The sequence below is a fragment of the Pleurodeles waltl genome, chromosome 10 (assembly GCF_031143425.1).
Source record: "Pleurodeles waltl isolate 20211129_DDA chromosome 10, aPleWal1.hap1.20221129, whole genome shotgun sequence".
Lineage (NCBI taxonomy): Eukaryota > Metazoa > Chordata > Amphibia > Caudata > Salamandridae > Pleurodeles > Pleurodeles waltl.
This window is the reverse complement of record NC_090449.1, coordinates 638,888,503-638,903,091: the sequence shown is the minus strand read 5'-3', so window position 1 is coordinate 638,903,091 and position 14,589 is coordinate 638,888,503. Positions and strand designations below refer to the sequence as shown.

General features: G+C 43.9%; 1 protein-coding gene across 3 annotated transcripts in view; it reads right to left on the bottom strand.

The window, feature by feature from the left end:
* Positions 1–14,589, bottom strand: part of DPP6 (dipeptidyl peptidase like 6) — a 1,951,083-nt gene that overhangs the window by 426,181 nt on the left and 1,510,313 nt on the right. For all 3 annotated transcript variants that reach the window (XM_069211130.1, XM_069211129.1, XM_069211131.1), the window contains exon 9: positions 6,448–6,602. In XM_069211130.1, coding sequence (XP_069067231.1) covers positions 6,448–6,602 — 155 coding nt within the window. The remainder of the gene's footprint in view (positions 1–6,447; positions 6,603–14,589) is intronic.

Genomic DNA, 14,589 nt, shown 5'->3' with positions numbered 1-14,589 from the left:
CACAGTTGATGCTACAGTGAGGGAGTGGCTGAGTGACTGTAGTGGGGGAGAGTGCTGACCACAAATCGCACCTCCAACACTGTGCATTCACACTCCAGAGCCTCGCATTTCAGTTCACATTCCTTCCTTCGTCTCCCAAACAAGGCCTGTGTATATCCCCGAAAGACCACCTTAAAGGACCCCCACAACATGCAGGCTGATGCAACTGACCCTTTATTGTCACTAAAATATAGGTCCATCCGATCGTGTATTTGGTCTCTGAATGTCTCATCCTTTAAGAGCCAAGGATTGATTTTGGGGACTGCACATGGTCCTTAACTCAGCCAAAGAGCAGCACCTCCACCGGCGAGTGGGCAGAAATACCTCAACTCTATGTGTCACAGCTCTAAAGTTTCCTACATTTATCATTTGAGTGAGGAGATAATCCAGGAAGGCCAGACTACCATGTGCTGCCAACAGATATGTGTACTGTCGCGCCAGGGTTGTGTTTGCACCAAATGTCAGCTAGATCCATAGCCTCCACAAAGTCCTGCAGAGGGCCGATACTTTCATGGATGCGGTCCTGGTACTCCTATCAATGTCTGGGTCCACCATATCATTCACATCTCCCCCCAGAATTTGTGTCTCTGATGGCATCTCAAGGAGCAGGGTGCCTAATACAGTGAGCATAGATGCGTGCAGTATGGGCAGTATATACAGGGAACAGAGGTACAAGGTGTGTCCCTCCCAGCTCAAGGTCAGTGCCATGTATCTACCAAGCTGGACTGTCCACATAAGGGCAGGGATAAAGGGTACAGATTTCCTAACCAGTATGCCCACTTCTCTAGAGTCACTCGAGTACCTGGCATGAGCCATTAGGGTGTATCAAAACCTGTCTAAGGCCCTGCAGTGATTGCCCTTAAGGTGAATCTCCTGCAGGAGGATCAAGTCTGGAGCGTGCCTACAGGGGTGTTGGAGAACTATGATGTGTTTAATATTACTACTAAGACCATTTACATTCCATATCCAGACTTTATGTATGTTTGTTGATGTGTCCCCACTTAGCTTTATGTATGTTGATGTGTCCCCTAGAGCACTCAAAGTAGTACTATGTCCTCCTGCCCCAATGTAGGCTACATTGAAATCCATTTCTTCAAGACAATACTTTAACTGAGCGAACTGAATGCGTACAATTACGTTAACACAACCAAACATTAAAACCCAACTAAAGAAGACGCCCCACCCTGCTACCAATCAATGCAGGCTCAGAACTGCCCACAACCCCAATCCGCAGAGCGCCAGTCGGCAAAACTGTGTTATGCAAAAAAACTGAGGGTTGGCCAGCTCTGCCTTGACTGACAGACGGATCATACTTCACTAGTTATTGTACCACTTCGTTAAACTTTATGTAGGTTCCAAATCTTGAGACATGACAATATAACATGGATCTCTTCCCCTTTTCAAGTTTACAACTTACACCATTGTCTGTATTAGGAGAATATCTAGTGTGCTGCATGTTCACACTGTTCAGGATTCCTTAGGAGTAGGTTTTCAGCCTGCCAATCCAGAGGACTAGCTTTATCCTTGTCAGAGTTCCTGCCATTCTGGCCCCCCAGTCACTCCTTCATCCAGTGATGTGACAACCCTCCAGCCACTCCCAAGTCTCTTCTGGTGATATAAAGTGCCCATGTTTTACCTTCTGAAATCACCCACAATCAAACTGGAAAGAGCATTATATACTTGAGGTCCTGTGCCTTGAGCTCTTTTTTCACCTCCTCAAAATTGCTTTGTGCAGTGAACCTGCAGGGTGAAATCCGGAAAGAAGCAAATGTAGGTATTCTCGTATTTGAGATCGCCATGGGAGTGCACTGCTTGAAGGATCGCACCCCTCTCCAATTGTCAAATATTCAGTCAATGATGGCTTGTGGGTGGGGGTCATCAGGCTTCGGTGGGGATATGGGTGCCCTCTGGGCCCTCTCAATAGAGAAAAATGTAGATAGGCAAGACAAAGGGTATTAACAAAAAGGTCTTCTAGGAAAAGAGCTACACATTAACCCTCAGCCTCTTCTGGGACTCCCACAACCCTAATGTTTCTCCTTACTCTCCCCTCTTGGTCCTCAAGCCTAGCTGTGATGACTGCATTTTGTTTAGTAAGAAACTGCACCTGGGATTCCAGTCTCTTAGTCGAAGATTGTAGTAGGTTAATGGGAGATTCTGCCACTGTAACTTTTTCAATTATTTTCTTGAAATCAGCTCGAAGAAGGGCGACATTGATTGCTACAGTGTTGAGCGTGGGTTCTAGTGTGCCTTTCAGATCATGAATCACTGCTTTAATAGCATCTAAAGAAGGTTTGCTAGTATCGGGGGGTTCGACACTCTGATCATCCTTGTCAGTTAGTGTCTTTGGCATATCGCAATTGTCCATTTGTTTGCTTGTGCCACCGCAGGTCCTTTGGTCCTCACCATAATGCACGCCCAGAGGGATTGGGCCCTCAAAATAGGGAAGGTGAAAAACAAGGCCATTGCAGCCGGGCATGTGAAAGAAAACAAGGCGCCCCCCTCCCCTGGGGGAGTTTCTTATCTCCAGCACGAAGCGTTCAGCTCAGGATATGCAGTCACACATATGTACCAAGAGTGCTATGGGGAGCCTCTATCCCTTAATCTTAGTAGTGTCTAGTCATTTACTGTCTTATGTAGGTTCAAAAAGTGCTGCAAGGTGTGTCCAACCAACTTATCAGTCTTCAGACTACTAGTGGGCTCATGTTTACTATCACGTCCCCCTAGTGCACTTACTAACTCAAGAGCAGCCTGGGCACCCGCAGTACATCTCTCAAGTGGCCGTCATGTGAAGTGTCAGCATGGCGCTAGGCGTGATCTCTCCTCTTGCGGTCGGATCTCAACCATGGTGCTTGCAGGAAATCACAACCCCTCAGGCCCTTTCATCTTGCTGCAGCCAGGATTGCAAACTCCACAAAGAAAATGGAGATGAGCCGGGGGTGTGGGAAGTCCGTTCCACAAGGCGTCACAGCAGTACCGGCGGTGGGCTTCCTCAGGTTAGGGCTGCTTGTCGCGAGACTTGCCTCCATCACCGTTACTCATGTGGCATGCTTCCTCAGGCCCCCACTCTGTAACAGGCATGGAGGCCTCCTCTGGCAAAGCTGCAGCCCCCTTGCAGTGTCTGTCATGCTCCCAATGCCATCAACAGAATTCCTCCTGCCAGGCAGATCCAGGTAGGAAGGATGTGTGCACCATTCGATGGTTTCACCAGGGAGTGCCACTCTACTTCCGCCTCATGGCCCTCATGACTTGTGGGCCTCACTTCCCTTATGGTTTTTGGCCGCCCCCTGAGGGCACCAAATGGCATTTCAGGGACTCCTGAATAGGCCGACACTGCAAGCCTCAGATTACTTCAGATTGTTGGTGCTATAGAAGGATGAAGGGGTTATTCTGGCAGCTGCAACAGAGTTTTGTTAAATATGCAGCCATCCTGGCTGGTGCCAGGCTGTTAGAAATGGGGTCTTGGTTGGCAGTCAGGTTACCTCCTGTCGAAGCAAGGACCCTCACTCTAGTCAGGGTAAGCCACACACAATCCAAATTATCCTGTGCCCACCCTCTGGTAGTTTAATACTGAGCAGTCAGGCTTAATTTAGAGGGAAATGTGTAAAGTATTTGTGCAATAAATCATACAATAACACCATATAGCATCACAAAAATACACCACACAGTGTTTAGAAAAAAATGTAATATTTATCTGGATATTTGCAGGTCAAAACGATCAAAGATGCAATAAGTAAATGTAGAGATATCACTAAAAAGTGATACAAAGGGGGTCATTACAACCCTGGCGGTCGAAGAGAAACCGTGAACAGGCTGGCGGTGTGTCCAGGGGCATTACGCCAGGACCGGCGGTTTCCCGCCACATTGGTCCCGGCGGTTTAAATCCCCCAGGGCAGCGCTGCTTGCAGCGCTGCCCAGGGGATTACGAGTTCCCCTCCCGCCAGCCATTTCATGGCAGTAAGAACCGCCATGAAAAGGCTGGCAGAAAGGGGGGTCGTGGGGCCCCTGGGGGCCCTTCCACTGCCCATGCCACTGGCATGGGCAGTGCAGGGGCCACCTGCCACGGCACCATGGAGCTTTTCACTGTCTGCTATGCAGACAGTGAAAAGCACGACGGGTGCAACTGCACCCGTCGCACAGCCGCAACACCGCCGGCTCCATTTGGAGCTGGCTCCCGTGTTGCGGCCGAGATCCCCGTTGGCCCGGCGGGTGGAAACCAGGTTTCCGCCCGCCAGCCCAGCGGGGATCTCATAATGGACCCTGCGGGAGTGCTGCCGCATTGGCGGCCACCCGGCGGTTCAACCTTGGCAGGCGGCGGTTGCTGCCCACCAAGGTTGTAATGAGGTCCAAAGTGTCTTAAGTCTTTTTAAAGCAAACAAAGTCTCTTTCAAGCACAAAGTAGCTGGTTCACATGAAAAATCTCTGGAAAGGGCCGCAGAGGAAGAGAAGGGGTGTGTGTTGATTCCTCGGGTCGCGCACTGCAATGCGTGGTTTAGGTTCCACATAGGGACGGCTGTGCGTCAATTTCTAGCGCTCAGTTGTGGATCCCTCTTTGGGTTTTGGGGTTTTCAGACGCCCCGGGGTCTGTGCGTGGAATCCTGGGCTTGCGGAGCGAAGTCACAAGCACTGCGTCAATCGAGTGGGCGTTGCGTGGAATTTTCTCTCACACGGCAGGCGCTACGTCGATTCCCCTCTGGAAGTCAGACTGCGTCTTCCCAGGTTGGCTGTGCGTCGATCCAGTGCATTGAAGTTCCAGTCGCAACGCAGGTGCCGCGTCAATCTTCTCCTTGCGAAGTCACGCTGCATCGTTCCGGTTCGGCGTGCAGTGAATTTCTCACCGCGGGGCTGGCTGTGGGTCGGTTTTAGCAGGCTGTGCATCGAATTTTCGCAACACAAGGACTCCAGTTGCAAGAGAGAAGTCTTTTTGGTCCTGAGACTTCAGGGAACAGGAGGCAAGCTCTATCCAAGCCCTTGGAGAGCACTTCTTCACCACAGCCAGAGAGCAGCAAGGCAGCAGGGCAACAGCAAGGCAGCAGTCCTTCACAGAAAGCAGTCAGGTGAGTCCTTTGGGCAGCCAGGCAGTTCATCTTGGCAGGATGCAGGTTTTGGTTACAAGTTTCTTCTCCAGGATGTGTCTGAGTGAATGCACAAGGAGCTGTCAACTAAACCCAGCCAGACGTGGATTGTAAGGCACAGGAAGATTTAAGTGCAGAGAAATGCTCACTTTCTAATAGTGGCATTTCTAAAATAGTAATATTAAATCCAACTTCACCAGTCAGCAGGATTTTATATCATCATTCTGGCCATACTAAATATGACCTTCCTACTCCTTTTTGATCAGCAGCTACCACTCAAACAATGTATGAGGGCAGCCCCAATGTTAGCCTATGAAGGGAGCAGGCCTCACAGCACTGTAAAAACGAATTTAGGAGTTGTACACTACCAGGACCTGTAAAATACATAGGTACATGCCCTGCCCTTAGCCTGCACAGCACCCTGTCCTATGGGTTACCTAGGGCATACCTTAGGGATGTCTTATATGTAGAAAAAGGGGAGTTTTAGGCTTGTGAAGTACTTTTAAATGCCAAGTTTAATTGGCAGTAAAACTCGCACACAGGCCTTGAAATGGCAGGCCTGAGACAAGGTTAAGGGGCTACTTAAGTGTGTGGCACTTTCAGTGCTGCAGGCCCACTAGTAGCATTTAATCTGCAGGCCCTGGGCACATATAGTGCACACTACTAGGGACGTATAAGTAAATTAAATAGTCCAACTGGGTATGATCCAATGTTACCATGTTTAAAGGGAGAGGGCATATGCACTTTAGCACTGGTTAGCAGTGGTAAAGTGCGCAGAGTCTAAAAACCAGCAAAACCAGTGACCAAAAGGTGAAGGGAGGCAGGCAGAAAGTTAGGGGTGACCACCATAAGGCTGTCAGGTCTAACACAGGCTATGCCCCTCTCCAACTTTAAACGTAAGAGAAATAATCTGCAGCTAAATGTAGCTTAGAGGCTTCAGGCGACACTTAATTTAGAGAGAAATGTTTCAGAATTACATAAAGGAAACATTCAACTTTACCGTATCATGATTTAGCATTACTTATCATGTCACATGATGTTTGGTTGAAGGAAACTGGTTTCTGTAAAAAATGTCATGTGATGTTTTTAAGTGAGATATTCCTCACAGAGAAAGGTTACTCAAGGTACAGGCAAAAGTTATTTCACAGAAAGTTGTGAAAAGTGATGCCAATTTTACAAAACAGTGCACACATCTTTATCAAATACAACATATTGCCTAAAACTTCAAGTGTATGTAACTTTTTTCAAAATATACTGGAAGGCCTATACAAATGAAAAAGAAATAAATCAGCGACAATTTTTAAACTATCAGTGATAGTGATGCTGGTGGTCTTACCTTAGGGTAGTGGTACGTTCTTACAGTAGGGTACAGGGAGCCTGTGTAGACTGGAATCTCCATGGTGGGGACTTTGGTATCATTTATTGTTGCGTATGCTAGTCTTCCACCATCTGGGGACCACCAGTGTGCAATATGGGTCTTCAATATCTCCTCTAAAAATCAAAACACACAAATATGGCAGATGAGAGACAGGCACTTAAAAAATAAAATGTAAAGTAAACAAGAATTGGTCATCTCATGACAGCTTGAACTCATTAAATAACTAGGGCAGTTCAATTTCAAACTATGGCCCATGTTTATACTTTTTTTGCGACGCCTTTGCATCATTTTTTTATGCAAAAGTGGTGCAAACTTACAAAATACAATTATATTTTGTAAGTTTGCACCGCTTTTGTGTCAAAAAATGACGCAAATGCGTTGCAAAAAAAGTATAAATATGGGCCTATGTTTTCTGAGGCTGTTTCATAGTTATGACGAGGATGGGTTGAGGTAGGGAGACATTTCAAGCAGGATATTTTTGTGGACTGCTTTTCTGTTTCCTGAGATTTGAAAATACATTAGTGGAAGGCCAGAAACTCAACTGGCTCTTACATCTATGAATGATAATCGGGCTAAGCTATGTGCTTTTTTAAATTAAACTTTAGGCATGAATGTGACTTTCTTTTACTTGTGCATTTTGCTCTTCTGTCCGTATGGCTGAATAAGCACTTGAAGCAAAGTTGAAAATTTAATTATGCTAAACTACTACATGTAACAAACAAATTCCCCCTTATCATTTCAGAGTATCTAGTTTACTGTGGTATAGAACACTGAAACTGTTAAACATTAAGGCATAGAAATGTAATATGAGGGCAATCACATTCATGGGAGCTAAAAGTTGTAGTACATATCAGACTGAAAGGGGACAAGAGTTTCTCCCCAGAACGTTTCACTGGACGCAACCCCTATCGTAGGATACAAAATGAGATGAGAAAGATCTAAAACGTTATTTTCCAGGAGGCAAATGAAAAGTAATCATATGTAAAGCCAGGGGGATGAACAATAGTAGCAGTAACAGTAATAACTGTATTATCTCAATCAGCTTTCTAATGGATTGTAAATCATGACTTGTACATTACACATGCATCTCTGCATGTGACACCCAACCAACTGAATGTAGTTTTCGTATTATACACAGGTATATGCAGGTGGTGCTTTTACCCACTAAGGTATTTTACAACAATCAGGGCTTGTCAGTGGAGGTTACAGACAGGATTTTGCAATGGATTTTGCAACTGACTCCATTAGCCACTAAGTTATCTTATTGGAACTGACACTTGTGACCTTGAAGTTATCAGAGGACTCTCAGATTGATCAATGTCAGGCACAGATGACTGTCTAGCCCTGTTTTACCCTTAGTTCTCTAATACGTGTACCCCTGTATTTAAAGTAAGAGCAATAAAGCTATAAGACCACCACAATACAAATACAATACAAATATGGCTGGATGAGCTACTGACAACTCTTTTGTGACAATATGAATAGTGTGGCTACACAATGGATTTGTTTGGTTTGTACCTTAAACCTCTAGCTTGCAGGGATATGAACCCAACAGCTGCCGAATGTACACAGATCTCTGTAACAGGAATATTTACTTTCTAGCGTTCTTGGCTGCTCTGTCCATTGTGCTATACTGCGTTACCCTTTCTTTGAGCATTTGCTCACTTTATTCTCTGCTCCTATTCCCACAAACCTCATGCCGTCCCAGCACTCTCTAGAGCCCTTCTTCTTCTATTTGCAGACAAATATTAGGTATGTGGCCTGAACAAGAGTCACGACTCTAAGAACATCTAATGTCCCAGGAAAAAAAATGTAATAATACAATAGATTCTGGTCAACATTTATTGTTGTGGAGATGCCGAGTTTCATCAATTCGAAATGGAAGAAATTAAATAGAATAAACAACGTGAGACCCATACCAATTTGATAACATTATCACAATCTTCTAATACCGTAAAATAACTTGAAATATTCTGTGGGTTTAGCTGTTACCATGCAAGTCAACAGAAATTATACTAAATTTATAAGGAAGGTGGGAAATTCTTAAAACCATCTATCCATTGTAGTAGTTGCTGGGTTGTCTAACATCAACAGGTTTCGACTTGGCATTATTCTGACAAAAAGCTACCATTGGAATTAGAAGAAGCTTTAGAGATCAATCACATCCAGCAGCCACCATCACAGGGTTCTTTTCAGCCGAGTCTCCACAATGATGAACAGGCTGAGACAGAGGCCATAGTTATGAGTGATACAAGCTGTGATTTGCAAGTTTTCACTTTGAGCGGCTGATGAAGGGTGTGATGTTGTTGGATACACTGCATGACTTGCATTGGTTGGTTTCCCTGTTGTGGGTTCTAGGCAGCTTGAATATCAGTGAATATCCCTAGCCAGAGAAGGTTAAAGGTGAATACTAAATAGAGTTACATTTCATAGGTTAGTTAACAAAGTTTGATTTTGCATGTGATTAGTCTATTCAATCTATTTGCAGCATTATATGGATTAAGAGCCCGATGACATCATGAGAGCAGTGTTAGAGATCAATTTTACTAATGCATTAGTGGAATAGAAGTTAGCATATGGCGACTTACAATTTTCATTTAAAAGCCTAACAGAGAGATTTACATGAAATGTTAAAATGTGAACGTTTGAAATATGGTGGACATTTTGACCTCTACTCAGTTTCGACATCACTTTTGCTATAAAAGATATGGAGTGTTTATATATTTTAGTGAATGACTGACATGAATTAATATTGAGAGTACTATTTGTAGAGAAACTTTTGATTTTATGTAGTCTATAACTTAGGCCCTCATAATGAACATGGTGGTCTGGACCGCCATGCCGGCGGTGGCTGTAATTGCCGCCAATGGTATGGTGGTCAAGACTGCCATTATACAAACGTGGCTAAACAGCCACGGTTGGAATGCCGCCACCGCCAGGCTCCCACCACCAGGCAGCCCGCGTTTCAGATCCAACAGGGCAGCGCTGCAAGCAGTGCTGCCCTCCGGATAATGAGTCATATTCCACCTTCCTTTTGGGAAAGGCTGATAGATTGAGTGACAGATGGGCCTCCCGGGTGGCCCATGCATTGCTCATGCACTTGGAATGTCGCACCTGTCGCGCATTTCACTGCCCGAATTAGAGGCAGTGAAATATGCGACGGGTGCTGCTGCACCCACCGCACTGCCACATTGCCGACGGCTCCATTTGTAGCTGGCGTCAATGTTCAAACCCTGTTTCCAGCTGGGCTGGCGGGCGGAAACACTGTGTCCATCCGCCGGCCCAGCTGGATGTTCTTTATGTGGTCGGCTGGGGGTTCTTCGCGCTGGCGGTCTTCTATCGACCGTCAGCGCAGATCTCGATGGGGAAACCCACCGAGATCGTAATAATCCCCTTAGTCTTGGGCACCATTTATGTTATTATGGCTTTGTGTTGGTAATAAAGTTTTGAAACTTTGTTCAGTTTGGAGTCTTGTTTCCGTGGACAAATTGGTCAGGGTGTTTAACATTGTTTGTGTTTTTCATGTTATTGGTTTATGTTGAAATAATCTGATTATCACACTCCTCACTGAGTCCAAAGATCTGGTTGGCCTCTATGTAGGTGGGACTAGCTGTGGTGCCTCACCAGAGTGCGTGCGGTTTCTAAACCTCAGGCGGAGAGAAAACCTCCGCTTGCGGTCCAGCAGTTTTGGTAGAATAGGATGGTTTTGCCTCATGAAGAGAGGAGTCAGATTTTGCCCACATTGTGAGTTGCTCATGGTGAAGTATATGGGGTAGATGAAATTCAATTTTTGTGATACGAGTGTACGGTATGTGTTCAGAGTATTTTTTGCGCTTGCAATCCTTTTGGCTAAACTGCAATGAAGTGTAAGTGTGAGGTGTTTGGAAAGTCATTATACTCAAAGTGAATGTTGCACTTTGTGCTCAAAATTGCCCACATGGTTGTTGTTGTGTACGGGTTCTGCATGGCCTAAAACTCCAGAGTACGGCACAAGTGTATGCAGACACTTAGTTAATTTATTGTCTGAAGTGGGGTGTTGGTCGATTGAGCGCTGTCAACAATACCAGTAGACTCCTTGAGTGTGTGAATTGGTGGTTGGTATTAGGTGAATCCTGAGTGCACAGGCAGAATCCATATCACCCGGAGTGAGATTTGTGGGTCAAATCTTCCTTGTGTATGAGCGAAAGCCACAGTCTGACATGTAGCCGTACAGCTTTTTAAAGCATTTGAGTCCTACACATAGAGAGCAGACTAGTTTGGTTTTTGTGCTTGCAATATGTATATTTAGGGTGTGTGTATGAATGATGTATGAGAGGTCTCTGAAGTGAGTTGCAGCTGCAGCTGCAGAGTGAAGTGAGTGTGATGTCATTTGGATTGCGCTGGGATATGTTGGTTAGTGAGCAGAGCCGCACACTGAGTGGTGGGCCAGACTGCCCTGCTATAGGCTGAGGACAGCTTCCAGGAAGGCTTGTGGGATTGAAAATACTTCCTGGTTTTGTAGAATTTGTGTTAGTGAATTAAATTTGTGTAAGAATGAAGTTTTTCAAAGCTTTAAGGATGGTGATGAGAGGAGATGTTTTTATTCCATTTAGAGAAGGTGAACCTACTCCACCTGAGAGTACACCAGCATTCGAGGTAATGGAGGAAAGAGAAGTTTCAGCATGTATTTGGGTAAAACAGTGGTGCAAAATCACAGAGATGAAAGGTAACTTAGCTTTTCCTAGTTACAGAACTTTCAATTTAAGGATATTAGAGAATCTCAGGCGGGTGTTGTATGAGTCAAAACCCCTTCCTAGACCTGCACAATTTGAAGCACTTACCATATGGGAATTAGCCATGAGACAGAAAGAAGCTCAGAAATTTGAGAGGAGAACGAGAAAAGCAGATAAGACATTGGCAGCTAGATGGGACGAGGTACTGAAAATGTGGAGAGCACAAATGTTACATGAAGTGAAATTATTCCCAGCAACAAAACAGGAGGGTGATGGAAGTGTAAGACCTAAAGCCAAAAAGAAGCCTGCAGCAGAATTTAGATTAACAAAAATGGACAACAGCAACTGAAAGTGATTCAGATGATGAATTTATAACCCAGCTTTTGCAGAACCTTCATCCACTATATAATGCAGTTGTTTCAGTAAATCAGAATATAGCTTCGAGTCTAACCAGTTGTGCAAAGCCAGGTTCAATTAGCACCTAATGTACCTTCTACAAATGTAGAACAGGTGCCAGCGGTTTATCCAAGAGTTCCAGTTGTTAATACAGTCAAGAATGTCAGTTATGCACAGCCAATTCAGAATTCAGGAGTGATTCAAATAGAGTCTACACCTAATGTAACGACACCTGCACAAATTGTGAATCAGAGATAGACAATGACTATGTATTCCCCAGTAGCGACACACAGAGTGTAGACCCAAATCAATCAAATCAGACTTTTGATACAGTCTTAACTGGTCAAGGTGCAGGACTGACATTCCCACCAAGTCAAAAGTATTTATCAAGACCAGATACATTGACAGTTCCTGTAACAATTGGTCCAGTCATCCCATTGTGTGCCCAGGATAATATTGGGAGTGGTCATCAGACTCCAAATCCGGTTTCAACAGTACATTCTACTTTTGGAACTAATGCAGCAATGGAAAGACTGAGCACTACTGTGCCAGCAATTACCCCAATGAATTCTTCCGGTTTTAGCCAGAGATGTGATAAAGTAGGTCCACTAATTGATATGACATGCACTCATGCCCGGCTCGTTCATCTGCACTGGCCTAGGAGCAAGTTATAAGAGCACCATGTACTACTCCACAGTCTATGTCTTGAGTTAATAATATTAGCTTGAAAGGATTATCAGCATGACAACTAACTGAATAGTTAGACAGTTTGGGTGAAATATCAGTTCTGAAAAAGACACCAGAGGGAGAGAAGACACTGAATATGGCTAAACTAAAATTGGAATTAAATGAAATGATTGAGGGAGCACTTGAATTAGACAGATTGCATTCTGACAATGAAAACATGTTGTGCTTTATGTGCACAGATGTCACACATTGTGCAGGGCAGATTTGTGGGAAATTAGCTGATTAAGCAGAGAAATATGAAATTAAGATGAATAAATCCAAACAGTTACATTGCAAACATGATATCACTTGGTAAATTCACAAATAGAGAGTTGATTCCAAGCATCCAAACATGGAGAGCATTGGATAAATGGGAAGGCAGATGGGCAAAGAAAATATATCAGAAGAAAAAGCAGACTGCACCCTCAAATGGTGTACAGTAGACTGAGGAAGCTGTAAAAATGAGACCAAAGAGAGAAATTCTGGAAGGGAATTTTGTTCACGCTCCATGGAATAGAAAGGACATATTGTAATTTACAAAGGATAACCCAAAGTTGAGGGAGAAGCCGGTAGAATTGTACCAACAAACAGAGAGATTTGCTCAGCTTGCACAGTGCGTGTGAGCAGATTTGAACACTTTATTTGAAATTGTGGTTGCAGTAGATTTGTGGGTTGAATGTAAGCGGAATGTTGATTGGCCAACTTATGAGCTGCCAAGGAATTCAGTAATAGGTGCGCCGTCTGAAGAGGTGATGAGAGGTTACTATAAGGTGATTAAATTTCTGAAAACTAGAGTTCCCCCAAACGATGATTGGCAGAGAATTGACAGGACAGCCCAGGAGTCAAAGGAGTCGATTCATGCTTATTATGAGAGATTGTTGCTGGCATTCAAACAATACAGTGGCACAGAAATTATTGAACCAAGAGATATGATTCATTTTGTGTTCAGCTTTGTTCAAGGATTGAGGTCTGAAATTAGCAATATGATTTGAAATCATTTGATTCGCTGTCAGGGAAAACTGATTGATGAAGTATTGCAGTACACAAAATATTGTAGTGACGAAACTGAATTGGAACAGAAGGGATTAAAGGAGATTTTGATGGTGATAAAAACTAAGTCTGCCCAAGCAGCAGGTATGCTGGGATCGAATGGGAGGATGAGCACAGGAGGAATGAAGGAACAACAGGGCAATATGAAACGTCAGTCTAGGGGTAGAAGTCTTGTAAAATGGAGATTAGGAAAATAAACACAACAACATTTTTAGAATCTGGGCACTGTATGAAGTCATATGTATATTTACAGGTGCATTTATTAATAAAGATCTAATCCATAAGACATACAAAAGCCTTACTTCAACATCTACCAAGTCATCTCATCCTTTACTCTCGCTCTCTCTCTTGCAAATAGGCCTTTCATAAGCCAAGTCATTCAAAACTTCAATATCAGTGACTGATTTACGTCTCAATATTGTAAATACTTTGGAAGTTAAATGTCACAAACGGACTGGTGTACCATTGCGCAGTCAGTAGCCTGGCAGTGCAGTTTTTATCTTCAAATCTGACCTGTCAAAATAACTCCATTTGACAGGCCTAAACCATTTTTTTATTGCATGTCACCCCAAAGTAGGCATTATTGCCCATAAAAGACAGGCTGCATGGTATTTAAAAGTAGGGCATATAAACATTTCATGGTAAATGTCCTAATAGTGAAAATGCCCTTAAGCTATTTGCACTGCAACAGGTTTCACTTTTCCATAGGAAACACTGGGATGCAATATTAAATACTAATCTTGTAACTCAGGATTGGGAATAGCTAAAAAAATAATTACACAAATATTTACAATAGTTGTTAAAAATGGAATTCAGTGGTGGAGTCAAATTTGTTCTAAATATTACCGAAAAATAACTTTAAAAAAGTTACCTTTGCCTAGCCTGAAGTGCATGGAAGCTAAATCTGAACTTTGTTCTCCCACTTTGGTCAGTTAGTAATTGGTATTCAAAATGGTGTGAATGAGGTGTAAGATTGCTTCCAGGAGCAAAACAGTAGCCTGACCAGAATAGACCCCTCTGAACCTGACAAAATATTTAAAAGGGCTGGGAGGATCCTTTTTGACATTATAACGTTAAGTCCTGCTTGAATGTCACAGCCTGTTTGCCAGATCTGCTGTAGCTTTTCATATGACATGGGGCACACTTCAAAGACGCCTTCCGTGTCACAGGCAAATGTTAGCTGACACCTAGGCAGGGCCCTTCTGTTACCTCCCAG